The following is a 24459-nucleotide window of genomic DNA, read 5'->3' as shown; positions in this document are numbered from 1 at the left end:
TTTACCTCTAGACTATTGGAAGTAGAAGAGGTACCAGGCGATGAGGGGCGCGTTTTCAAGTTCGCATTCTCTGACGACACTTACTTCATGGTCATTGGTACTTCCATGAAGGAGATCAAGCCGGAACTTGCTCGCCAGAACCAAGCTTGCCAACGATGGGCGAAGGAATCGGGTGCAAGCTTCAACCCTGCCAAGACTAAAGTCATACATTTCGCCTCCCCAGCTCAGAACGACGCTCCACCGATGTCGCACTACATTCCGGGTTTCGACGACAAACTGGAGTTCGATTGCACAACCACCGGCAAGGACGACTACATGACAATCCTTGGTGTACGCTTCGCTGTGAACTCACGTGGATTTGCCACGTGGGATTCTCAATGGGCTTGGGTAGTGGAACAGTATGCCAGCTTGGCGAAGGACTTCAGTCGGATTGTCAAGTCTACGTACGGATTGAGTGTCGTAGAGTCTTCACAGGTCTCCAAGGCTGGCGCTCGGGCTTCGATTATGACTGGTTCTGTCATTTGGATGCAGTATGCTGACAACCCTTGGTTTCTCCAAAAACCCTCTGATAGGACGACAGCTGACTCGGACGATACGAAGACATACGCGGACGCCAACCCTTCGATGCCATATTTCACACCCAACAAGGTACGAGCCCGTCGACAAGCACTATTCCAGAAGATGGGCAACAAGTTCCAGCGCATGGCGCTTGGCTCATTCACAAGAGCACCTCGTTGGTACCTTCGTGCCGAACTCGGAGAGGAGCCATGGGACCTTTTCGCCTTTCGATCGAACCTGACTTTACTCGCAAACATCATGAGCACACCGGAATGGGATACCATCGATTCGGCCAGGAACCGTGTCGAAGAATACGCGCAGAAGGTCTACCATACCGATGTTCAAGAGCTTCGCGGAGGTCGTGTCCGCGACTTTCTTTCACCGAGCCAGTTAATGGAACAGCGGGCGGCGGAGTGGAGGCAAGCCGCCATGCGTTACATTGAGGAAGAAGACGAGCAAGAAGGCGCTACCATCCCGGACGACGGCATTGAAGGCCCCCTGTCGCAAGACGGTGTCGCTGCCTTGGACGAGTTCCGCCGAACGATGGGTGACCTGCCAGATGCAGAAGACGAATCTGATCAACCCATCGATTCAACGGCTCAGCGACTGAAGCTCAGACTCAAAGTCACATCCAAGAAGTTCTCGCGCCGGGTCGTCAAGAGCCACTTCAACCATTGGCGCCAGAGGAAGTATGACGCTTTGGTGAAGAACGACCCTAAGAGAATCATCCCTCCGGCTCTACGGCAGAAGTGGAACGGCCAGGGCCTGAAGCGGTACCGTGGTCTCAAGAGGCCTTACGACTCCCTTCTCTTCGCCCTCCGCTCCGAGTACATCGGTCTTCTTCACCATCGACGCGAGCTCTGTGGATCCAAGATGGACGATTCGTACTGTCGGAGGTGTCGGCACATCAAGGGCAGGTATGAGACGATCACTCACCTCCTACACTATTGTCCTACGCTGCAGATGGAGCGTGAGGCACTGTACGACGAGGTCTTTGCTACAGTTCCTTCGATCAAGAGCAAAGCGGATATGAGGCGCGACATCATAGTGAAGGCGCCTGCACTCGTGGTCAAATTTGCTCTGGCACACTTTCCTATCGACCAGCTGGAGTGGACCAGGACGCACTTGATGGATCTGCTGAACCAGGATGAGAACGACGAGTGAGAAGACACGCGGTCGTTATTGCGGCGTTGATTATCATCGATGGCTTGTTTTCATGCTAATATCGATGGATTTGGAGAGGCTGTTGGAGTATGTGGTAGTCGATGGGCGTGTGACGATGATTGATGTGTGGAATGGTGGGCCTTGGGCTCGATGATTGCATCAGTTTGGTATACGCGTTGAGTTTGGATAGACCTGGTGTTCTTTCCGCTCGTATGTATATGACTTGAGGCGTAGTTCTCGTTGGCTGAGACCGAGAACGGCGCGCCTGTCATGGTGTTAGAGTACCATAGTCTTGAAATACTTCCTTAGCAGAATCAATCCTTTCCTTCCTTAGACTTTACATTCAATGTACTGGCACTAGACGACCTGGACGATCTGAACGATCAACTGAACGACCCATTGCTCATGATAGCTACCTAGCTATCGCTGCAACACCCCCCCTACGCATCCTCATCCTCATCCTCGTAAGTAGCTGTACCCTATTCTGCTTCTGTAATACCCTCTCGGAAGCGCAGCACAAATATGAAGAGCCTTAGTGCTACTGCCTTAGACTTATAGCAGCGGGTGCGGTCTCTCAACGCTGCTCGTCCGAGGCTGTATGCTCTAGGCTCAGTGATGGTCACATCGCTTCCTGTGCAAACCCCGCAATCAATCGTTTGGCAAGAAGACGTAACTAACAGCTCCGAAGCATGACGATCTTGTAACCTGCCAGGATGGCTGACATCCGCGCCTTGTAAGTCCAGCAACTCTGGAGCGAAGAGCGAGCATAGCTAACTTGATTATTGTAGTCGGTCCGCATCCGTGAACTGACTGTTCAGGATGTTCTGCTCTGCTTGAGTGGGCTGAACGCCAGGCAGTCGAAGTCGCTGGACGAGATTTGATACCGCTGCCCTCTCGGCGATCAAGAAGTCCTTGGCTGCCTGGTTCACGCCTATGAGTATGGCTGATGCCAGTCCAATGCGGTGCTTGACTGTGCTAACCTTGAGTAGACGTCAGCTACATTCACATCCACATCGGCATCCTCAGCGCATGCATCTACATACCTTGATGCTCGTTGAGGACGAGACCATACTCCTGTACGAGCCCGACACAATCTGCTTAGCAGAATCAGCCAGCGGTATCAGCGCTAACACTACGCAGGGGCATTGCGCAACCATTTGGCGCGCAGCCAAGCCCTGGGAGGAGCACCGCTTCCGAAGACGACGACCTGTCGGTGATAGGCAGCTTGTAATCTTGCTGCCTTCTCCATCGCGACGGCGGACTCCAAGGAAGCTGGGAGTCGTAAAGAGGTGAGTTTGGCGACAATAAGAGGTGGACCTTTCTAACACGCGCAGATGCCGGGCGGCGGCGATTTGCTGTTGAAGGCGAGCCAGGTGTTTGCGTAGAAGACGGCGATCATATTGGTGGCCATGGGTAAGCGCTGCGGGCTGAAGGATTTTGATGATGTTGCTGACGAACAGTTGTGCGTGTGTTGTGTCTTCAAGAAGCAACACCCACCGCAGTCGGTATGCGCCTTCGTTCCACCATGACGGCATGTCGACTAACAGCACGCAGCCTTTTATATTTCCTCCTCTTTGACTCACATCTGTGTGCGGCGATTCCATCCCATGGTTGCCATCCACTTCACCCCATGGTACTGCGATGACGCAGAGCGAGTCAGTGCCAACAAGGAGCCTGGTGATGAAGAACGAAGCTGACACGCAGCTCCCAGAACGAGCCACTCACGACTTCCGCAACATCGACGACCTTGACGAAAAGATACTCTCACGAATGAGAGAAATCGCAAGTATAATACACTGTCAACCCTCCACCCACCAATGGTGGGTGGGCTCGCGCTAACCAACGTAGGTCGAGCCGGGCGGTCCTCCGAGTTGCAGCCTGTGCGCGGCGAGGGCTACGAACCTGTTCCGCTCTTTCGAGAGTGTGAGCAGAGCCAATTGTAACAACACGCGAAGCCCGTGAGCTACCGAGCGATCGGCTCTCCGCATGAGCCGCATCGCATGAGCCGCATCGCATGCGCAATACCGACGTCGACGTCGCGATCGGGAGGAGGAGAGCGTTGAGGACACGGCATCGCTGCCTGGCGCAGGCCGCTTCGGCGCGGACGAGGGGCGAAGGACGCAGGCGAAGAGCAGTGACATAGAGTCAAGAGTGTGGTCTATGGCCTGTGGGAGGGAGGCAACAGAGCCGAGGATGTGAGATGGTCGAATGCGGGACGTCGCTGCGTGTTCGGCAGTCGTCTCAGCGCGGGCATGAGGCGGTCGGTGAAGGTGAACAGTGAGAGCGAGGGCGCGGTAGCCTACGCCACCAGGCGTTGGGTGTCATTGCGCGAGGCATGAGGCAGTGGGTGGAGGTGGAGTGGTGGTCGTGGCAAGATGGGCACATCCCGCGCCAGACGCGTCGCCGGGTGTTGGATAGTTGGTGGAGACGAAGAGCTGCGGATGCGAGACGGATCGACGCCGGGTCTTGCCAGACGTTCAGACGTCTTTCGGACCATGCGACAGGCGCTGCGCGGGTGTGGGGTGGATGTTGGGTTTGCTGGGGAGATGGTGGGAGACGTGGAGTCGGTTTCGCTGAGCGCGACATGTTGGACGCGTACTCCGGGCCGAGGGCGGAGCGGGGCGGAGCTAGCGCAGTGGCACTTCATCAATCGCAGTCGGCGCTCCATCTGGCAATTACCACTACCATGCTGTGAACAACGTGAACTGATATGTGTGTGACGCCGTAGCCTGAAGGAGAATGTGCCTACATGGCTCGTCAATGAGAGCAGCCCGAACAGTGACGTATTGGCTGAGTCACGCCAGGCAGCACGGACCAGCGTAAGCCAATCAACGATCGCTTGTTTGTTGGGAACCAGAGGCCTTCAAGGCGACGACCCACGGTCTGTGTTCCCATCTACGAGTACAGTCATACCCTGCGGCCTCCGCCATGCAGGACGATATAAAGTCTCCTTGCCCCATCTCTACATTGGGGCAATCATGGCGACCAGAAAGTTCGCCCACTGGAACAGTTTCCCGTTTATGACCGCCCCGAGAACGAAATACTACTCTGGTCAAACACAATCACCATTCTTCCGACTGTCCCGCGAGATTCGGGATATCATATATGGATACTACCTTCTAGGAGAACATGACCATGGCTACCATTACGACAGTGAGACCGAGAAAATGCTCGAGCAACCACCATCATCAGAGCCTAAGCGCATTGTTCGCCTTGGTCTCATGATTTCGTGCCGCATCGCTGCTGAAGAGCTCAAGAACTGCGCTTTCCGTAAGGTACAGTTCAGCCCCCATCTTTCACAAGATGATGGGCAGGCTTTTCTAGGGCTTGCTTCTCGAGCTGGGCGGTTTCAGTGCTGTAAGTGATGTTATGAGCCTGAAGTGTTAATTTTGCACTAACACGAACTATTATAGTACTGAGATATGTGGACCGCCAAAAGCGACGGATGCTCATCAAAGTTGCCGAACTGCTGCAGGATGAAGACTGGCTTGATCTGCATGAGCGATTTTCATCGGTTCAAGGATGGTTCAAGCGATGTTTGATGCACTCAGGTAAGCTGTAGATGTGCGAAGAGCATGCGGAAGGTACGCTAATCTTGCATGCTCGCCCCGACAGTCGCGGTTCGGGCAGATCAATTCAACAGGACGGAGGATAGTCGCGAACGCCTCGCTTCACTATCGTTCAGCGACGCACTTCAACACATTCTCATCCTAGCGAAGAATCGTAATCCGCCCAGGTTCGCAAAACTTGCTTGCACTGTATTTGGCATAGGCAGGTGCCCACTCCTCATCGAACTTATCATGTCGTGTAACAACAATCTCTTTATCGAGGGCGCCCTGTACGACATATTCTCTTGGCATCCCAACTCGTGGAGTCTACCGAACGACGACGAGCTTTCCAAACTTGAGGCGCTCATCTGCATGCCAGGGAATACAGATACCCGGTTACCAATAACCGATGATGGAACATTCTACTTTTCGGATGTAGCGGATCATCTTAAGCGTTCAAATCTTTACCGACTTTGGTGTTTCTCCGCAGCCTCCATCGCGATCGACTTCTGTAAGTAACTGTTTGGACTCTCAACGCTCACACAGATCCTGCCCTTGCTCAGCATCCCGAATCGTTTCACTAACACGCTCAGTGCAAAAGCTCCCGCGACAGAAGAGAGATAATATGCATACGATCATACTCAACGAAACTAAGATGGCTGCCTCACGTCCTGAGCATCATGCGCGTGGACTTATACCCTTCTGCCGTGAGAATCCCAAGCTTCAGATAGAAAGACGTCTCGCGATATCTGCCTCGCGATACCCCTTCTCGGATCGGGGCGACGTCTGGGACATGTCAGGGTGCTTTCAGGAGACGATGCTCTGGATAGAAGCAGCTTTGGAGTTGTCAACGCTTGGGATGCCTGCTCAATCCTTTACTCTAGTGATCTATGGCGGGTCAGACTTCTGGCAAGTCTTCAAACATGCCGCAGCTTTGCAAGAAGCGACCTATGAGCTACACCAACGAAAAGGACGTCCGATGCCCCCAAGACCCCATTCTCCACAGTATAACTCCATTCCGACCTTCCCAGAAAACTTCTCCAAGATAATACGGGAAATTACGGAAGGTACATCCTTTGTCAGGTTGGAAGGCGGGGATGTGGGCGACGTCTGGGATTCTGACGTCTTCTTTCATGAGCGCATGAATTGGACCGATGAGCAGTGGTGGATGGATGGTCATACCAACGTCTTATATCCCAGTATGTCCTTGAACATACTTCCAAAGATACCTAGCACTCGGCGTTGAGACAGGCAATGGAAAACGGTAACGAAACGTTAAGCCCGGAGCCATGAGAACACTTTCACGAATCTTAGAGCCAGCCCGATAATAAATCTAAACCCCTCTGATAACCAATTCCCTCAAATGTTTGTGAAAGCATGCAATGTCGTCAGAAACCACGAGGCTTTGTAGCATAGCTGTACTTCCGTAGCGAATCATCCTTTACCTGCCTAATACACGTCACACACGCTATAAACGTTTCATCCACGATAAAATGTTCATACGTTCTATCGTCTAGCGTACATCCTATGTTCCACATCTTCCTTGGTGTCGTCCTTCAAGGTGCGTTCGCCACTCTATACCTACCCACTGTGATACACCAGCCTTCCCAACTCACCTCGAGGTGCAATCCATTCGCCTTCATCCAGTACGAAGTTTCAGATATTATTTACATCATTTATACTACTAGAATCGTCCTTACCAACTTGACTACTCGCCAACTACATTAGAGATGAGTTAGACTAACAGCACAAAGCAGCCTATGCGTCCGTCGGGATCAGCACCCGCACGTTGTACGGAGCGAGCATGTAGTTCATCCTCCTCCAGTAGGTGCACTCTTTTCTGTAAACAGGTCGAAGCTAAGTTCTACTCAACCGTGTTGGGTAGGCGCCTTGCTGCTAACGTGCGCAGGGCGGTCCTCAAGTTGCAGCCTGTCCGTCGGCGAGGGCTACGAACCTGTTCCACTCTTTTGAGAGCATGAGCAGAGCCAATGCAACACACGATTATTCCCATAACAAACAGTCGTATGCGAAAGTCGCAGCGCTTGCGCAATGCTCTCATCGGCGCGGCGGTCGACGCACGCGGGCTACCGGAGCCTTGAGATCGATCGATGCGGGGTGCCAACGGGCACTGGGTGTCATCTGGGCGCCGGCGCGGGACGGTTGGTGAGGGTGAAAGTGAAGGTCTATCGCGAGGAGACCTCGGGATCGTGAGGTAAGTCAGCTGATGTTGAGCGGCGTCTGGGCTCGGGTGTGGAGCAGTCGGTGGTGGAGAGTCAAGGATGTGGTGGGGGATGGCGGAAGAATCAGGCTGACAGTGAGAGATCTTTCAGTCCGGACGGCGGGTGCTAGCCAAGCGGGCGACGATGGTGAGCGACGGTGGTGAGCGACGGTGGTGGGCGACGATGAGGTGGTGTCGCGCGTGAGAGCGCGCGTCATCGGAGATAAGGGTGGCGGAGTTAGCGTAGCCGCACTGCGGCAATAAAGAAAGAGCTCCCTCTGCCAAACGCTATGCTTTGTTGCACGTCGTGATATGGTTTGCATAAGATGAACGCATAAGACTGTAAAGATCATGCAGTGGATGGTTCGTTGAGTAGCGCTGGTGAGTCACCGTCAGAGTCACCGTCAGAGTCACCGCGAGGAGTACGGGCGGCTCTCGCTTAGCCAATCCGCGGTAGTCTGTTGCTTGCGCGAACCATGGTCCTTCATCGCAGTCACGCACCGCCTTCTTTTAAAAGGAGATTGCTCTACAGTCACCATATATATACACCCGATATCTCTCTCCTGTCTTTCATATTGTTTCCCCTTATGGCGTCTAAGAAATTCGCCCACTGGAACGGGTTTCCGTTTATGACTGCGCCACGGACAAACTATTACTCCGCACAACTACAATCACCCCTCTTTCGCCTGCCTCGAGAAGTTCGAGATGCTATCTACGCTTACTATTCTCTCGGCCGAGACGGCTATCATTACGATAGCGAGACTGGCAAGATGCTCTACACGGTCGAGCCAAGACAAGCGGTCCATCTGGGTCTGATGATCACTTGCCGAATTGCACACGAAGAGCTTAAGCACATTGTCTTCCGAAAACTCCAATTCAAGACACATCATTCATATGATGAAGACCTTTCATATATGGGCGTACGCTCACGTGCAGGTCGTTTCAAGTGTAGTAAGTTGCCCACTAGCATCTAACCGTGCCCTATCGTCACTAACGCTATATACCTGTAGTGTTGAGACTCGTTGAACGACAGAAGCGACGAATGTTAATCAAGGTGTTTGAGCTGCTACAGCCTGACGACTTACACGAACTGTATACTCGCTTCCCTACGGTCAAGAGATGGTTCGATATACCGTTGCGGCAATCAGTGGTTGAACAAGTCGACAAACTGGAAGCGACCGAGGGCTTCTCTGGGGACGAGGAGGATCATGAACTCTCTGAAAGCGCATTCGCACACGCACTGCAGTATGCTTTGGTATGCGCAAAGGATCGCAATCGCGCAGACTTTGTTAGACTTACCCGTGGTCTATTTGGCGTGGGACAATGCCCTATCGACTGGGCAGCAAACTATACACAAAGCAACATCTTCGTAGAAGGTGCGCTGTATGATGTGTATTCCTGGAACCCCGAGCCTTGGTCCCTTCCAGACGATGCTGAATTGGCTAAGCTGGAGGCTCTTCTCTGCGTCCCGGGCGACACGGACACTCAGCTTCCAACTAACGACGAAGGCACCTTCTACTTTCCGGATCTGAATACGCACATAAAAGCAGCTAAGGAGCGATGGTTCTTTTCTGCCGCATCTATTGCGATAGATTTCTGTGAGTCGCAAATGACGCGGCTTGAACGCATACTGCGAACACCCGCTAACTTTTACAGTGAGACAAATGTCACCAGAGAGAAGGCACAACATGCGCACGATAGTGCTCAACGAAGACTTCAAAGCAGTGTCTCGATCTGAATGCCATGCTGAGGGCTTGATACCATTCTGTCGCGAGAATCCAGAACTCCGCGTAGAACGGCGCATCAGCCTGGTTGCCAATGTCTTTCCAGAAGAATTCCAATGCCCCGTTGCCCGCGAGCAAATGTTTCAGTGGCTATTCGTTGAGGATTGCTTCAGACTACTTATACCTTGGATTGAGGAAGCCTTGAGTCTGCCTTCCCGCGGGATGCCCCCTCGCTCTTTTACCCTGGTCATTGACGGATCGACACAAGAAACATCGGAGATGTGGAGACTATTGCTATATGCTGCAGCCACACAGGAGGCGCGTCTTGAGCAGTGCAGGCTAAACGGAACCGACCTTCATCCCCGGCCTCTCCTCCGGTATTACGAGGACTTCTGGTCTCTTCCTAGCAATTTCGCGGAAACGATTCGAGACATCGTGGCAGGCACATCAGTCGTCAAATACGAAGGAGAGGTGCATGAGCCGTGGGATCAGGATGTGTTCTCTATCGAACGCAGGGACTGGACTGAAGAGCAATGGTATAACGACTGGGAAATTAATGTCCTCCGCCAGCGGATACCGTCAAAGTTCTACGTGGATGGAGCGCTTCGATACCACATCACACCGTCTCCTATCAGAACAACGCGACAAATCGTTAGACATGGAGCGATTCGCTCAAATGAAACTTAGTCGAGTATGTGAGTGGTACGTTAGCTCCATGACAACTCATGTCTGGCGGCTGTATGTTACGCTCTCCGTATGCCTCGAAAGATATCTGCTACATCCGTCCTGCCATCTAATGCAATTTCACCCATGTATTCATCGATACTTTGATACATAGTCAGATGCGTGTCATATAGAAAGCCAATTAGGAGAAGATCATCTTACCATACCACTTCCGCATCCACTCGCCATTATAACCCTTGGTCCCACTCCCCTCGGCCCTCCCGTCTGCAACCCCCAAGGAAGCTTCAATATAGTCCCGCATAATACATGGATGTTCATTTGAGTCGACAACTATTGAAGTTTTGGCCAGGCGAACACCATCCGTTCTTCCAGGCTTACTTCCGCCCCTACCTGCCATCATACCCCTTAACCCCCTTGACCCCACTCCCCTCCACCTTCCCACTCGCAACCCCCAAACTCCGCTCAAACGCCCCCGTAATCCCCATCTGATCCGTCAACACACTTACCATATCAAACCCCCTCTCCACATACCCCCTCGCATCCTCTCCCGAGTTACAATACATAGCCACCTTCTTCCCCTCCGCATGCGCCGCCTCCTTGATCGTCTCAATCGCCTCCTCCAACTCCTTATCCATCTGTGGAGTCAAAATAGGATGACCAATGTTGTTGCCGAGATCAAAGGGCCCGATCAGCAAACAGTCGACACCGGGCAAGGCGGCAATTTCACGGCAGCAGGCCAGCGCCGACGCGGTTTCTATCTGTACAATGGTAAGGAGCGAAGTGTTTGCGTGGCGCAAGTAGTACGTTAGTGGTTCGTTTGAGAAGCACTGTGTTGGTAGCGGTGAGCCGAAGCCGCGCGTTCCTTCTGGCGGGAACTTAGCGGAGGAAACGAGTTTTTTGGCGTCGTCGACGGTGTAGATGAGCGGGACTATGACGCCGTGGGCGCCGCTGTCGAGGGCGCCTGGGGTGGTGTTAGATTCCGCTTGGAGACTTTGGAATGGAGGAGAAGGTGGAAAAGGGTAACTTACGTTTTACCATCCACGGTTCGTTGGCGGCGATGCGAACGAGGGGGCTTACGCCCGCGTGGGCGATGGCGGTTACGGCTTCGTGCATTTGGCTGTCGTTGATGTTGCCGTGCTCGGTGTCGACGCATATCCAATCAACGCCTGAACGGGCAATTGCCCGCGCGTGGTTCGTGCCTGGAAGCATCTGTCACAGCATCAGCCTTGACATCGAGTCGACTTCGCGTTGTGTGTTGTTTACCTGCCATCCTCCGAAAGTCGGGCCTCCTTTCTGGAACGCCTTGTATACCCGGCTTGCTTCTTGCAGGGTGTTCATGTTGCGGGGATAAGATGCGAATGGCTTGTTTCCTGGGAAGAAGGGAACACGACTTGTGAAGACTGCGTGGGGTTTTGCTTGGTGGATGTTTAATGTTGTGGCTCTTCGTAGGGCGTGTGGTATCGTCATGGCTTTTGTAGGTACGGGAGGGGTACTGCCGCGTGGAGAGGTTTACCCCACACTGGGACGCGCTAGGTGATGCGGGTTGATGGGGAACGGCAAGACACCTTTCCTGCTTTTACACGTCACGATCTTGAGAAGATGTCTTTTAAAGAGATGCCGACGATGCATTGCAGCATAAAAAGTGGCTTTTGAGCGTGTTGGCGTGAACATCCTTCATGAAGAGATGAGTCAAGGGCGTTTGAGTTGCGGCGGATACGACGCCCTGCCGGATTTTGTGGAGCCATCCATCTCGTGTCATCAACATCGACGCGGTATGGCTATCGCATCACTTATCCTCATCGCACTCCGCGATGGCATTGCCGGAGCTTACCAACAGACACCAGAAAACGTCGCGTAAAGTGTGACGAAAAACAACCTTATTATCTCAAGCTTCCTCATACCTAAACTCAAAGAAGACCCTGCTTACCCGAATCGATGTAGAAGCACCAGCCGCAAATGCAGTTCTGGTACAGTCAATAGACTAACGATTAGTCTTTCTTTCAGCTGGAAAACATCGCGTTGCGATGGGCTTGCTTCACAGGAGTTCTAGTCAAGTCTGAGTCGGATCAGAATTTTGATTACATATACAATTCTGTACAACCTTCGCACTCAACCAACGCCCAGAGTTTTGGCAACAGGACTGAACCACACTACGGAGGCTAGACATCGTGTGTGAGAACAAAAGGCTTCCCCCCTGCAACTTTGAATGTCGCGTTTCTCGCCACAACCTCCCCATTTACCTTAAAAGCACCTCCAACATATCCTTTCTGCGACGACAGAGGTAGGACAACCGTGCCCGAAGTACAATTGGGGCTCATCACTTCCAACCTAGTTATAACACCCCTTGTAGCAGTCCAAGCGACGGAGATCTCACCGCCCGGCACGGGGACTCTGCCCCTAGCCCACGTCAAGTCAAGCGTAACAGGAGCGACTCGCCATTCGGCGTACCCTGGAGCTACAGGCTTCACCCCCAAGACATGATCGCTCAGCTCCCCAGTGGGACCTGCAGCCCAACCGTGGCAGAGGCTAGTTCCCCTCCCCAGTGCAGGCGCACCAGCTGCGTCCAAGGTCTCCCAGAAGCATCCGGTGTAGTTAGCTCCCTGCGGGTTGGCCATTGGCGCCCATAGGCTTTTGAGCAGATCCATGGTCGTCTCGCTGTCGTTGGCCTCGAATGCGGCACGAAGGTGATAGGCGCTTGCATAGGGGCTGATGAACTCTGAGAACCCTGCTGCGATAGTTCCGTTCGAGAAAGCGAGAGGGCCTTTTGGTGTTGAAAGCTGACGGAGGGTGCTCAGAACGCGGGATGACGTGTGGTTGAACCTGGTCACGCCAGCGAGAATGGCCAGGGCATTCGAGTCCTGTGCGAAGCTGTTGTTGATGGACTGGGAGAGGTAGTAGGCGTTGAGTTCATCCGACCAAAGGTTCTGGTCGATCGCGATGCGCAGAGCATCGAGGCGGGTAGTGTATGGCTCGGTGTCGATGCCACCGTCTGCAAGGAGTCTGATGCACTCCTGGAGTGCGTATGCGTAGACCATGTTGAACTTGGTAACAACACCCGCCTGTGACGGATCGTAGTAATTCCAGTCGCCGCCCAAGGCAGGGTTGGTGATGTTCAACAACCCGCTTTCGGGCAGAAGTTGAGAGTGTGCCCAGTCCAACATGCGTACGGCTTTGGGTGCCCATTTCTTTGGCATATCGACATCGCCGGTGCGCATGTAGAAGTTTGCAGCTGCGGTGAGGAGGTTGAAAGAGTAGCCAATCAGACCAGTGACATTGGCATCGACCGGGGTGGAACGTGGCTCTTGTTGGATCTTTGCTGTGGGTGCGAAGAATCCTGGGGTCAGTTGGAAGGAACCGAGAAGATCGAGCGTGCCTTTGATGTAACTGATGCCATTGGTACTCGACAGCGAGGACACGAGCGCAATGTCCAGATCGCCTGCATACGCAATACGGTCGCGTTTCGAGCCGTCGACAGTTGTGTCGTGCGGGTTTGTGCCCATGAGAAAGTCTGGCAGGAAAGCCTCATCTGTCAAAGATGCGGAATAGATCGATTGGCCCGTCAGAGTCGTAGCAGTCAAGTTGCGGAAAACGGCAGAGTGGCCGAATGACGCGCCCAATCCAAAAGATCCGAAAAATGCAGAAGTCTGCGAAAATTGTAGAACGGGAACCTTGTTGAAAGATACCACGATGCTAGTCGTATCCACAGTGGCTTCCACTTTGTGCCAGCTACCAAGGGTTATGTTCGCTGGCAGTTCTACGAATGCAAGTGGAGGAGAGTCCTCTGTAGATCCGAAGTGTGCTGAGATCGATCCGTTGGCAATGTTGCAGAAGATGTAGATTCCGGAGTTGAGAGTGTCGGCCAGTACAGAGAATCCAAATCCTTTGGTAATAGGCTTGACCTCGAATGCAAGCTGATAACTCATCAACCCAGCAGCGGCACCGCCTGACAGAACTTGAGGTGCCTGGCTCTCTACCAGAGAACCTTCGGAGGAGACCTGCCAGAACGCCGGAATGGAGTGCGCAGGAATGTCATTCAATTGAACCGTCCGCGCTCCAACCTTCCAAATCCGATTGAGATCCTCGTCCGAGGTCTCAAAGTAGCCCGGTAGTTGATCAAGGGGTATGTTCGCAATCGTAGGCCTCACACCCACGTTCTTCAAGACCAGTTCGCCTGTTGTCGAGAGATTGAGCTTCTGGTATCTGAAGCCACCCTGTATGAGTCGATTGGTATGTATCATAGGCCCAGTGACATTGTACTGATTGACTCTGTAGGTGTCCATAGCTGCGGCCAAAGCGATTGGACCGTCGCTCTGCAACATGAATCAGTATGCGTTTCAAGCACTTGCGGCGTAAGACTTACGGTGTAGAAACTGTCCAGTACCGCTCTAGTCTCGCTATACGTGATCTCTAGACCAGACGTGTCGCCGGTAGCGGAAAGGACTTCGAAAGTGGGACGGCCTTCGACGTTAGCCCCGTAGTCAAGGACAACGACGCCCGGAGTCGTAGTAGTCCCTTTGAGGGTAGTGGTGCCATTTGAACCGAATATCGCCGGCAGGCTGTCGTTTGCTCGGTGCACAAGATGCAGTGACTGGGATCTTGGTGTTGTTGCCGCTTCTGCGACTGTCAGGCAAGCCAGCAGGGCCAGTTGAGAGAAACCCATGATATGGTGGAAGTCCTCGATAAGGACTGAACGAATGTAGTAAGGAAACGAATGAAGTGAATGTAGACTAATGCGACGAAAAGTAGAGCGGTTATCACATACCTAAGTATACGTTAGAGATCGTCAGTCTTTTTCATCCTGTCCGAAATACGACTACCCACCAAGAAGCTTGGTGATGCAATCTCCGATATTACTCTGGTAAAAGCTCCAGCTCGCCGTTCTCACCGCCGTGCTGCGCCCGCGACGTTCCCAGCCATCATCCAAAACCGTCAGAACCGTCGGATCTTTCCGTCCCGCTCGTATGTCGTACCAAGTGGGTCAAACCACCGTTACCGAACATCCCATCCCCAATGTACGTACGCAGCCAAGGTTGTCCCCGCGAGAACACCCATCGGGCTTGAGCGTGGAAGACAGAGAAGAGAACAGAGAAGAAGATCTACTCGGCATGACAGCGAAGTGGGGCGCGTTCAGGTACATTTCACCTAACAAGCCGACGTTGGCACGAATCGCATCTCGGCAGCCGTTGGCCGCCCCGCAATGAGCGCTCGAGCCTGGTCTCACAGCCAATCGCTAAACGGCCTATTGTACGAAATACGCCCGCACGCCCCCAGATACAAGGAACCGACTACAACGTGCATCCTTATGCATCGAAGCCAGGCCCCGGTATGAACCTAGGAGTGGGGAAGTGCGCGTTCACGGTTGATGTGATGGAGGCAAAGGGTGACCGGGCTCATTCGGCGATCGGACTGCATCGCGATGAGTGACCAGATGCTCGTTCGTGGTGCGTATCTCGTAACGAGTCCATCATCTACCACGCTACCCGCCTTATAACCGCCATGACCTTCGCAATACCCTCGCGCCCACAGGCCTACCGTGTGAACGCCGCAGCGAACTTCACGTTCGACACGTCTCTAGTCCCCGCTTGATACTTCACAGCCCTCCGCTGCCGCCACTCTGCCACCCACCGCGAAGCCATCGCATTACTCTCTTGCAACCTGCCCCGCGAAGGACTCTGGGATCCAGAGCAGTATCATGTCTTGGCTGAGCGCATTGTGCAGGTTGTAAAGACGGAGGTTGAAGGGGAGGGGTGGTCGGTGGAGCGAGCGAGGCTTTGGAGTAGAACTGTGACGTGAGGAGAGGGGGTTTAGATCTGAGTTTATGTTTGCGAGAGATGTTGGGAGGGGAATTGGGAAAATGGGAAGTAGCGAGGAGAAAAAAGGGTTGACAGTGAGGGAGCTATATGTCGATGTGCCTGCGCAACGTGACACGAACAACTAACAAAACGCTTCATGCCCGTCCACACAGACACGATCAGACCCGCCACGCCATCCTCACCTCCCCCATACCCTACAACTACGCTCGTTCGCACTCGCTTCCAGACTACTGTCAGTCCCATTCGCCGCCAAGAAATGTTCTACAATTACGTGATATCCACTCCTTTCCCTTTCCAAACAAAAAAAGCAAAAACACATACGATTCCCATCTTTACCAGCAACGCCGATGGACGCCTGAACGTGTAAAACCGGTCGCTCAAGCCACCTCTTAGTCGCCATAGTGATGCTTTTAGTACAAAAGATGAAGTGAATCGACAAATGAGAGAGAGAGAAGAGAGGACGGCTACATATCCGTGATCATAGCCTGGTCGTCTTGACGCTGGCCCTCGGCTACGATACCGAGGAGGCGGGCGTAGGGTACTGTTATACGCTGGAGGTCGCGGTGTTTGCCTGCGTGGGAGGTTAGCATACTGGATTTGCGGCATAGTAGGGAAGACGAGAAACTTACCTAGAATCAACACAGCTTCCTTGAGCAACTCCTCCCTCTTCCAGCCACAAATCTCCTCGGGTTCTTTCATCGCTTCGTCTTGCTCGTCGGTACCTTCTTCCTCTTCCGACACGAGACTACCCATAAGACTGCGCAGGAGCTCTTCGATCTTGCCTTTGAGACCTTCGGCGCCGAGACGCTTGACGTACATGGTGAGGTAGATTTTGAATTCTTCCCTCGCACCCAATGTGCGTGCAGCAGCGACACGGTTCTCAAGATGAGCAACACTGGCCGAGCTCTCAAAGGTCTCGTAGCCTTCTGCAGATACGAGGATCTTGATGAGGCGCTGGAGGTGGAAGGCGCGGCCTTGGAGAAGGGATTGGTTTGTTGTGTTGCGCTCGAGCGCGGGGATGATGCCTGCTGAGATGTTTTCCATGGAGACTTGGTCGTCTTTTTCTTTCGGCGCGGCGTTCTTGTCTTTCGAAGAGCGGATGTTGCCGACGGAGGAATCGGTGGAGTTCCAATACTGACTTGTAACGCCCCACCAGGGCTCGGATATGCGTTGCCAGATGTACATGTCGGGGTTGTAGGCGTAGCCCTCGCCGTTGGACATGGCTACTGTTATCCGACCTGCTGAGTTCAGACGTGCGAAGACGATGCCGGGGGAGCGGGTGAGATGGGGTCCTTGGGCGTAGGCTGCGACATCGAGGATGGGTGCTAGGGAGATGGGTGGGTGGGGTGCAGACATGGTCTTGAGATTCCAGACGTAGCACATGCCGACTGCTGTTATGCACATTAGCCACCAGCCGCGGCAGTCCATGATTACTGGTTGAGCTTCGAGAACCATGGCGTTGAGCGTCCGTCGGCCGGCTGGCGTCCATGCGTATACTGATCCGTCCTCACATGCTGCTGCGAATAAATTTGTGTTGCCGGTCACTAAGAGCACAGCCTTTGGTAAGAAGTCTTGCCATAGTGACTGTCCTTTGCTGGTGCATGTCAACCGCGTAGGGTCGTGGTCTTGTGGCCGTCCCGTCCGCGAAGGCCCGCTGGCATTGCGCGCTTCTAGAACGACCGTGTCTGGTATTTCCGCTTTGCCTGTGTTGGCGTCGACACCACTCTGCGGTGGCTCGCTGCCGTCCATAGTTCGCACGATGACGCTTCTCACTTTCGGCACGGCTAACCGCACTTGAGCGAGGGCCATGGAAGGGTTGACGATGGCCGGTCTTAGGACTTTTGGAGGCTCTGTCATTTCGTTGTTCTTAGCAGCTGCAGCAGCGGGAGGAACAAGACCATTTTCACTGTTTATCACGATTGCTGCGCCTCCAGGCTTCACCGAACCTGCCAGTCTTTTCTCCACTTGCCGGTCCTCATCGCCTTCGATCTCGGCGAATTTCCGCTTGTTCCCGATCAGCATGGAAGCAAGTCCGCCTCTCGGGAAACCGTCGTACGGCTTTGAAAGGTCTAAAATGTTGTGGGGATTGTCACTCCTGCCGCCTGACGTTGTTGTCGCAGAAAGGAGCTGTGTTTGAGGTAACGAAGACTCGCCAACGCCAGACGAAGATGACATGAGCATAGGTGCTATGCGCTTCTTGCCATCCTTGGTGACAGTCACTCTTTGCTTGAGCTTCTCGACTCTCACGTCTGGGGGTGGCTCAGCCGGGGCCTGTGGTGGTGCTGCGGCGCCCGATCCGTTGGTGAGGGTTGTCGAGGGAGTGACGCCGTTGGTGCCGTTCGTGATAGTCGGTGGCTGAACGGCACCTCCATCGCCCATCAGTGCACCCATCCTTCCTTGAACACCCTTCAGCTCCCCACTCTTACTGCTCTCTTCCAGAAGTAGCGCGTCTGTGCCCTCAATGATACCAACTCTTCTTCCGGCACCGAACTTAGCGAGTGTCTTTTCGTTTTCCGCGAATGTCGCTGGGTAGCCGAGTTCTCCGGGTTCGAAAACAAGAGTCATTATGCTGCCGTCCAAGCTCGTTGCGTATAGCGTCTCTCCGTTTGGTGACCATGCCAAGTCGGAGATGGATTTGCTGGCCAACTCTTGCGAGCACATGAACGGCCTGGGGAAGCTCGTATTCCACACACTCAGGCATTTGTCTTGTCCAGCGCAAGCGACAATAGTAACCGTCTGCTGGTTAATGGTTCCGTCTTTCTCTGGCCGTGGCTCATCCCGGTAGAAAAGCCTTGGAGAGAATGAGGTTACTTCGACAGGCCCTTCGTGGCCGACCAGACTGATATCTCCATCCCACGTTCCACGCGCAAGAATAGCGACGGAGCTGACTGGTCCATTTGTAGCGTTTGCAGCAGCGATGTGTGCGCCGTCGGGTGACCACGAGCAGCGGCGGAAGTATGTGGTGAGTGGGGAAGTTTGGAAGGGTGCGGTTATGGTGTGGTCCAGGACGAAGTTGTTGACCTGGTCTTGCTGCGAGGCGTTCGGGGGCGGGGAGTTGAATCGGTAAACTTTGATAGTGCGGTCATCGCTAGCCGTAGCGAAGTATTTGTTGGCGGGGTCAAATGTTATGCCCTTGACGTGGCTCTGGTGGTTTGATAGCGTCTTCAGCTTTTCGAAAGAATGCCCAGACCAGACTACCACTTTCGAGTCCAACCCTACCGACACCAATATTGACGAGTCAAATGACCAGCCCAAATCTTGTACGTCGTTGTCGTGTCCTATGAGGCGACGAATGACGCGCCAATTCTCGACGGGCGGCGGTTCGTTCGATCCTGTAATGCCATCAGCCTACGTCCCTTGTACCTGCCCAACGTATACCCACCAAATGCTGTATGCGTCGGCGCATTCTTGTCGAGCGCATAGACACACACTATCTTGTCGTCTGCGCCAGATGCCAGGTATTTGCCGTTGGAAGAGAAGCGGACCGCATGGATGGTGCCGGAGTGGTTGCTGACAGCCGCGAGCTGCTTCGGCTTCGTATACGAGGGGTCGTTGGAATTTAGAATGGCCTCGGTAGACCAGACACGTACATAGCCGTCTACAGATGCGTGTTAGCTTAATTCTGAGGTGCGTCGCATCTCGTCGGAATCGAGGGTGGGTTGACGAACCTCCGGCGGCCGTGGCCAGGCGCGATCCATCAGGGGAAACGTGGCAGCTGTATACTTCAAAGTCTTTCTGTTCGCCTAATAGAGATTCATGTCAGCAAGATGCTAGTGCAAAAGGGCATGCATGCGCGGATGCACCCACCAGGATGAGTTAACCACTGTGGTTTAATGAGATGCATGGTCGCGTAGGTGTCGCTAGCAGTTGAATCATGCTATTACGCGACCATGAAAGGATTATTGGGAGTGCTGGGTGCGGTGGTTGAGGCGCACGTCGTGGTGCAGCGCGACAGTTGTCTGGTGTTGGCGACGCGATCTCGCGGTTGACGCTACTTGGCAGACGTTTGGGCAGGGGTTTAAGGTTTAGGTGCATGCGCCGATCGGGAAGTGGATGTTAAACGAGCGGCTCATGGTTGTAGGGAATCAAACATCAAGTGCATTTGGAGTATGGCATGTGTTTGTGATAATACAGTGAACCTGGTGTTCCTTCACCTTGATCCCTCTGATTCCCTGAGAGGCAGCCCTGGACAAGTCTCAAGTGCTGCTTGCACACCCAGCTCTGCCATTGGTTGCTCCTTCACAAAGACACCTGAAAATAGTACTACACTAGCTACATGCAGCTCTTCCCTAATCAGCTTATTCATCTAGGTGGTCATTCGGACCCTTGTGGTGGATGGTCATGGTATCCTGCGGCATGCGCATGCGCATCCTCACCGGCAAAACTCATTTGAAAATTCCGCGGGCTTGTTGCGAAAGTCTACTCTCGACTGTAGTCCAAGTTGGAGCTGAGATAGGCAAGGCCCAGGACGAGATGGGTAGCAGCGTGAGCGGTTGGTGCAGATGCTATGGGTTGTATCACTGGTGATGTCGTTCATTTCGCCTTCTTCCTCTTCTTGAACACCACAACCGGAGCAGCTGGCGCGTCCTCTTCCGTCTTGACAACAGTCTCAGCAGCCTTAGCCTCCGCCTCCTCGGCCGTGGGTATATCCTGAAGGGTGTTCGTGCCGATGTCTTCTTCAACTTCGGCTTTCACTCCATCCTCCTGGTCTTCTTTCTTCACTTCGGCTTGTGGCTTCTTCTTCCCAAGTAAACTCTCGATATCGTCGTCGCCGCCCTTGCTGCCTGGGAAACTCTTGTAGGTATGCCCCCAGCCCTTCCGTTTTGTGATCAGCTCACCAGCAGCCTCCCGCTCCTCTTCATCCTCGTCAAGTTGCCTCTTCCGTACGCCCTTGTTCAACGACGTCGCCTTGAACTCTCCATCTCCTGTCACTTCTCCCACGACTTCCTCCTTGACCGTCTTCCATTCACCTGCTATCGCCATATCGCCTCTTGCAGCCGCAGGAAGCGCCACGCCCATGGCTGCCAACTGCTCCCATTGTCGCTTCCTGTCATCTACTGTTGCCTTCTGCTGTGGCTTCTTCTCGTATGTAGGTTTGCCGCCTACGCCGGTTGCGACGGAGGGTGTGGATGCAGATGGCACGAGACCATTTAGACGTGCGACCTCTGCCTGTGCGCGAGCCTGGTTGCGCTTTTCGTTCTCTTGCTCGCGGTGGAGTCCCTTGAGACTGCGCTGTATGTTGCCTTGGTGGCGGCCGGTCGCTTCGTGTTGCGCGCGTTCGAATTTGGTGTCCTTCACAAACGTGGAGCAGAACTTGCACCAGTATTTTGGCTGTAGCTTAGTTAGTGTATGACGCGCTTATCAGGTTTAGTCCTACTTACCGTTGACTTCCAGTACTCGGCCATGGTCGCTCGTTGTGGACGGACGTGCAACCAGCGACAGTCGGGGAAAGCTTACCTGGCGCACGGTGCACCTCGGCGGTCCGCAAGGCTAGAGAAAACGAGTTCGCATAGCGTGAACCACGGCTGCGGGTCTTTCACCGCTCTCCACCCCCAAACCCTAATCGCTCTTCACATGTCTTCTAGCCTATTTCCTTCTTGGTCGCAGTTTTCGACTCGAGTTTCCATGTTTAGCAGACCATGCCCCCGCCATCAGATCCTTGCACGTCATTGAGATGACTAGGAAGAGTTCAGATTTGCTTGAGGGATACCGGGTAGCAGCAGAAAGCAAGCCCTTGTTATCATCACGCCCTTCCTACGTACTGACTGGTCGACTACACCAACATGGCTGAGCTAAAGGATGCCAGACGCCTTAGCGAAGCGCGTGAACACATTCTTCTGCCGCCTTAGCCGTCGCTCTCTATCTTGTCTGATCGTATAGACAATGTCCCTCTGTGACACCCCGCACTTCCACGAAGCCTCAGATGGCTGTGTCACTGGCTTCAGCGGTTATACAACTTGTCAACTTTGCGAGGAAAGTGATCCAAAAGGACAAGGTGGGCAAAGTATACAAATCCACCAGCACCACCCTAGGAGAGGCTACACTGCTCGATGACGCCATCGCTAATCTCGGCAACTTATCACAACAACTTGAGAAGGCACGACGCGCATACTACAAGTCTCATATATCCCCTGATCAGGAAACTGCAGATGCGCGTCTGAATGCATTGGCGAAAGATGGCGGGGGAGTGGCGAAGATCTTACAGGCCACACTGGACCAAGCGAAGCGCGACAATGCCGTGGACAAGGAGACGGTACTTGCACAAGGACTACGCAGCATTCTGAACTTGTACTACAGTCAGAAGACGATATGTGATCTTGCGGATAAACTTGGCTCTATTCGTAAGCAAGTAGATGTCGCTCTGCTTGCCTCGCTCCGGTCAGTGAGATGTCACCAGTGCGATCACACATTGACCCAGATCATAGGCAGTATGCGATTCAAAGGCATTCAGTTTATTCAGAGAAAATACGGATTCCGGCGGATGGAACTACAGGATCTGACACATTCCTGCTCCAGTCAATCGCGCATCACGATTGGAAGACTACGGAGACGGTTGATGTCTCGGCGTTTTCAGATACATTCGAGACTTCCGTCGTAAGCAATGATATCGAACGCCGTTTCGCCAGCTTGATGTTGGCGCGGTTGCATTTCACTGGCATGCACGATCGACACAAGGCGATTCCTATTGCGCACCCAGGAACCTCGCAATGGATATTCGATGCGAGTCCCGAACAGCTCGCCCCTGATGACTTCGACTCCTTTCCTCGGTGGCTCACCGCAGCAAGTTGTAGTAACACATATTGGATCAGTGGCAAGTCGGGTACTGGGAAGAGTACGCTGATGAAATTCGTGTCTAGTCACCGTTGCACCACCGCTCATCTACGCGCCTCGGCCAAAGGAAAGACACTCGTCAAAGGGAGCTTTTTCTTCTCAAGTCTGGGCAATGACATGCAAAGATCGCGTATGGGGCTTCTGCAAACCTTGCTTCACTCTGCGCTCAAAGGCGACACGGAGACGCTGATCCAAGTCTTTGATCGTCGCTGGCAACAATTCCTTGCTTCGGGTGGAGGTAGACATCCTTTCACTTGGCTTGAGTTGCGTCAGGCCTTCATAACAATGATGTCCACGACTAGCGAATCAAGATTGTTTTTCTTCGCAATCGATGGCCTAGACGAAGTCGAAGGTGGCTTGAAAGAAATTATTCAATTGATCAAAGACATAGCCAGATATCAACATGTCAAGGTTTGCGTTGCCAGCCGGTCGTCGCCAGAGCTTCTTCGCGCATTAGTAGGCAAGCCTTGTCTACGTCTTGAGCGTCTGAATCGCCAGGATATTTTTAACTACGTCACGGCCTTATTGGCAAAGTCGCAAGCATACGTCAAGCTCAGCAGAACGGACCACGGTCGCGCTACTGAATTGGTCAAAGGTATAGCTAAGAAGGCAGCCGGCGTCTTTCTCTGGGCACACATCGTGGTGCAACTATTACTTGATGATCTGCCACCTACGGCCCGCATGGTCAGTCTTGTCGCTCGGCTCGAGACAATACCATCTGGACTAGAGCAACTATTCACTAAGCTTCTCGGACGTCTGAATACGGAACACCTGAAGCACGTGTCGGAACTCCTCCGTCTGATGACGATAAAACCACGGCCTCTTCTGCTCGAGCTATGGTTTGCGGACGGCAACAACGATGACGCAGCATTGAGGAACGAGGCTCGACCGCTGTCAGACAATGACATATCCGAGCGTCTCGAAATGATGAATCATCGACTAATTTCCCGATGCAGAGGATTTCTGGAGACAGAGAGCCAGCATGGAAGTGCAAGCTCTGGACTATCGAAGAGTAAGCCGAGATTTCATAATAGATCAGATTATAACTCACCACCTATAGCGTCTCACGTTACCTGGACACACCGCATTGCGAAAGACTTTGTCCGATCTCAACGAATATGGAACATCATACTCGACAACACCGGGCATGATGCTTTCGATCCTGAATGGCACTGGGCCAACGGTCAACTAGGTCTATTCAAGACTTTCGCCGGGACCACCAGTACCAAGACCTCTCACTTCCTATCTTGCGTCGAGTACGCACTGCGATTAGAACAGCGGCTCAATATCTGCCCCGTCAAGTTCCTAGATGAAGTCGGCCGTACCGCAACGATATACGCGACTGTATACGACGACATCGTGCCTCGGAAACTCAAAGGCACTATCAACAGCTTTCTAGAGTTCGCTGTGCTGTTCAATCTCGTAAGCTACGTTCGTGGCAGGGGCCTAACGCTATTGAGAGAGGAGCTACTACATGCTTCTCGCTTGCTAGGCGTGCTGGATGCAAAGAAGTGGGAAGGGTTCGTAAAGCGTTTTGACCACCCTGGAATCTGGAGTACGGGGTTTGAAGAAAGAAGAAAGGACATGCAACAGGTGATTGACAGCCTGTTAGACCGCGGAGGCGGTGAGTCAAGATGGCAAAGAGCGAGGAAGAGACTATCTGGGCAGAAGAAGACATGAGTCGTTATGTGTCGCGTCTGCATCAGCTTCTTGAGTACGATGGGGCATATCTTACTGGGGCGGTCGTGTTACATCGTTCATTACCATGGGCTGCTCCAAAGACACACTGACGATATATTTATCCCAAAACACTTTACCTTCCACATACGACCATAGGATCATGAAAATTAGGCTTCCCGTCCGCTCAGCCATATACAAGCATGATACCGGCGGATTAGTAGTTAGGTGGGTGACCACTA

General features: G+C 53.2%; 6 protein-coding genes across 6 annotated transcripts; 2 read left to right on the top strand and 4 right to left on the bottom strand.

Moving 5' to 3' along the window:
- Positions 1–2501: 2501 nt before the first annotated feature.
- Positions 2502–2879, bottom strand: J4E78_004994 (uncharacterized protein; the record flags this gene model as incomplete). The annotated part of the gene is made up of 2 exons (XM_049365618.1): positions 2502–2702; positions 2766–2879. The coding sequence occupies 2 exons, from the start codon at positions 2877–2879 to the stop codon at positions 2502–2504; spliced, it is 315 nt and encodes a 104-aa protein (XP_049222333.1).
- A 5379-nt stretch (positions 2880–8258) lies between these two features.
- Positions 8259–9899, top strand: J4E78_004993 (uncharacterized protein; the record flags this gene model as incomplete). The annotated part of the gene is made up of 3 exons (XM_049365617.1): positions 8259–8439; positions 8499–9086; positions 9145–9899. 3 exons carry the CDS (start codon positions 8259–8261, stop codon positions 9897–9899), a joined length of 1524 nt encoding a protein of 507 aa, XP_049222332.1.
- Positions 9900–10282: 383 nt separating this feature from the next.
- On the bottom strand, positions 10283–14556 carry J4E78_004992 (uncharacterized protein; the record flags this gene model as incomplete). The annotated part of the gene is made up of 5 exons (XM_049365616.1): positions 10283–10857; positions 10925–11105; positions 11160–11266; positions 12451–14206; positions 14257–14556. The coding sequence occupies 5 exons, from the start codon at positions 14554–14556 to the stop codon at positions 10283–10285; spliced, it is 2919 nt and encodes a 972-aa protein (XP_049222331.1).
- Positions 14557–16173: 1617 nt separating this feature from the next.
- HIR1 (HIR complex subunit) lies at positions 16174–19553 on the bottom strand (the record flags this gene model as incomplete). The annotated part of the gene is made up of 5 exons (XM_049365615.1): positions 16174–16280; positions 16339–19041; positions 19092–19307; positions 19378–19452; positions 19517–19553. The coding sequence occupies 5 exons, from the start codon at positions 19551–19553 to the stop codon at positions 16174–16176; spliced, it is 3138 nt and encodes a 1045-aa protein (XP_049222330.1).
- Positions 19554–20242: 689 nt separating this feature from the next.
- On the bottom strand, positions 20243–21114 carry J4E78_004990 (uncharacterized protein; the record flags this gene model as incomplete). Its single annotated transcript, XM_049365614.1, has 2 exons — positions 20243–21040; positions 21091–21114. 2 exons carry the CDS (start codon positions 21112–21114, stop codon positions 20243–20245), a joined length of 822 nt encoding a protein of 273 aa, XP_049222329.1.
- Positions 21115–21632: 518 nt separating this feature from the next.
- Positions 21633–24220, top strand: J4E78_004989 (uncharacterized protein; the record flags this gene model as incomplete). Its single annotated transcript, XM_049365613.1, has 3 exons — positions 21633–22058; positions 22226–23552; positions 23601–24220. 3 exons carry the CDS (start codon positions 21633–21635, stop codon positions 24218–24220), a joined length of 2373 nt encoding a protein of 790 aa, XP_049222328.1.
- Positions 24221–24459: the final 239 nt, after the last annotated feature.

This window comes from Alternaria triticimaculans (genome assembly GCF_023758025.1).
Source record: "Alternaria triticimaculans strain BMP 0046 chromosome Unknown scaffold_6, whole genome shotgun sequence".
Taxonomy (NCBI): domain Eukaryota; kingdom Fungi; phylum Ascomycota; class Dothideomycetes; order Pleosporales; family Pleosporaceae; genus Alternaria; species Alternaria triticimaculans.
The sequence above is the reverse complement of the archived record's forward strand: the minus strand, read 5'-3'. Positions and strand labels throughout refer to the sequence as shown.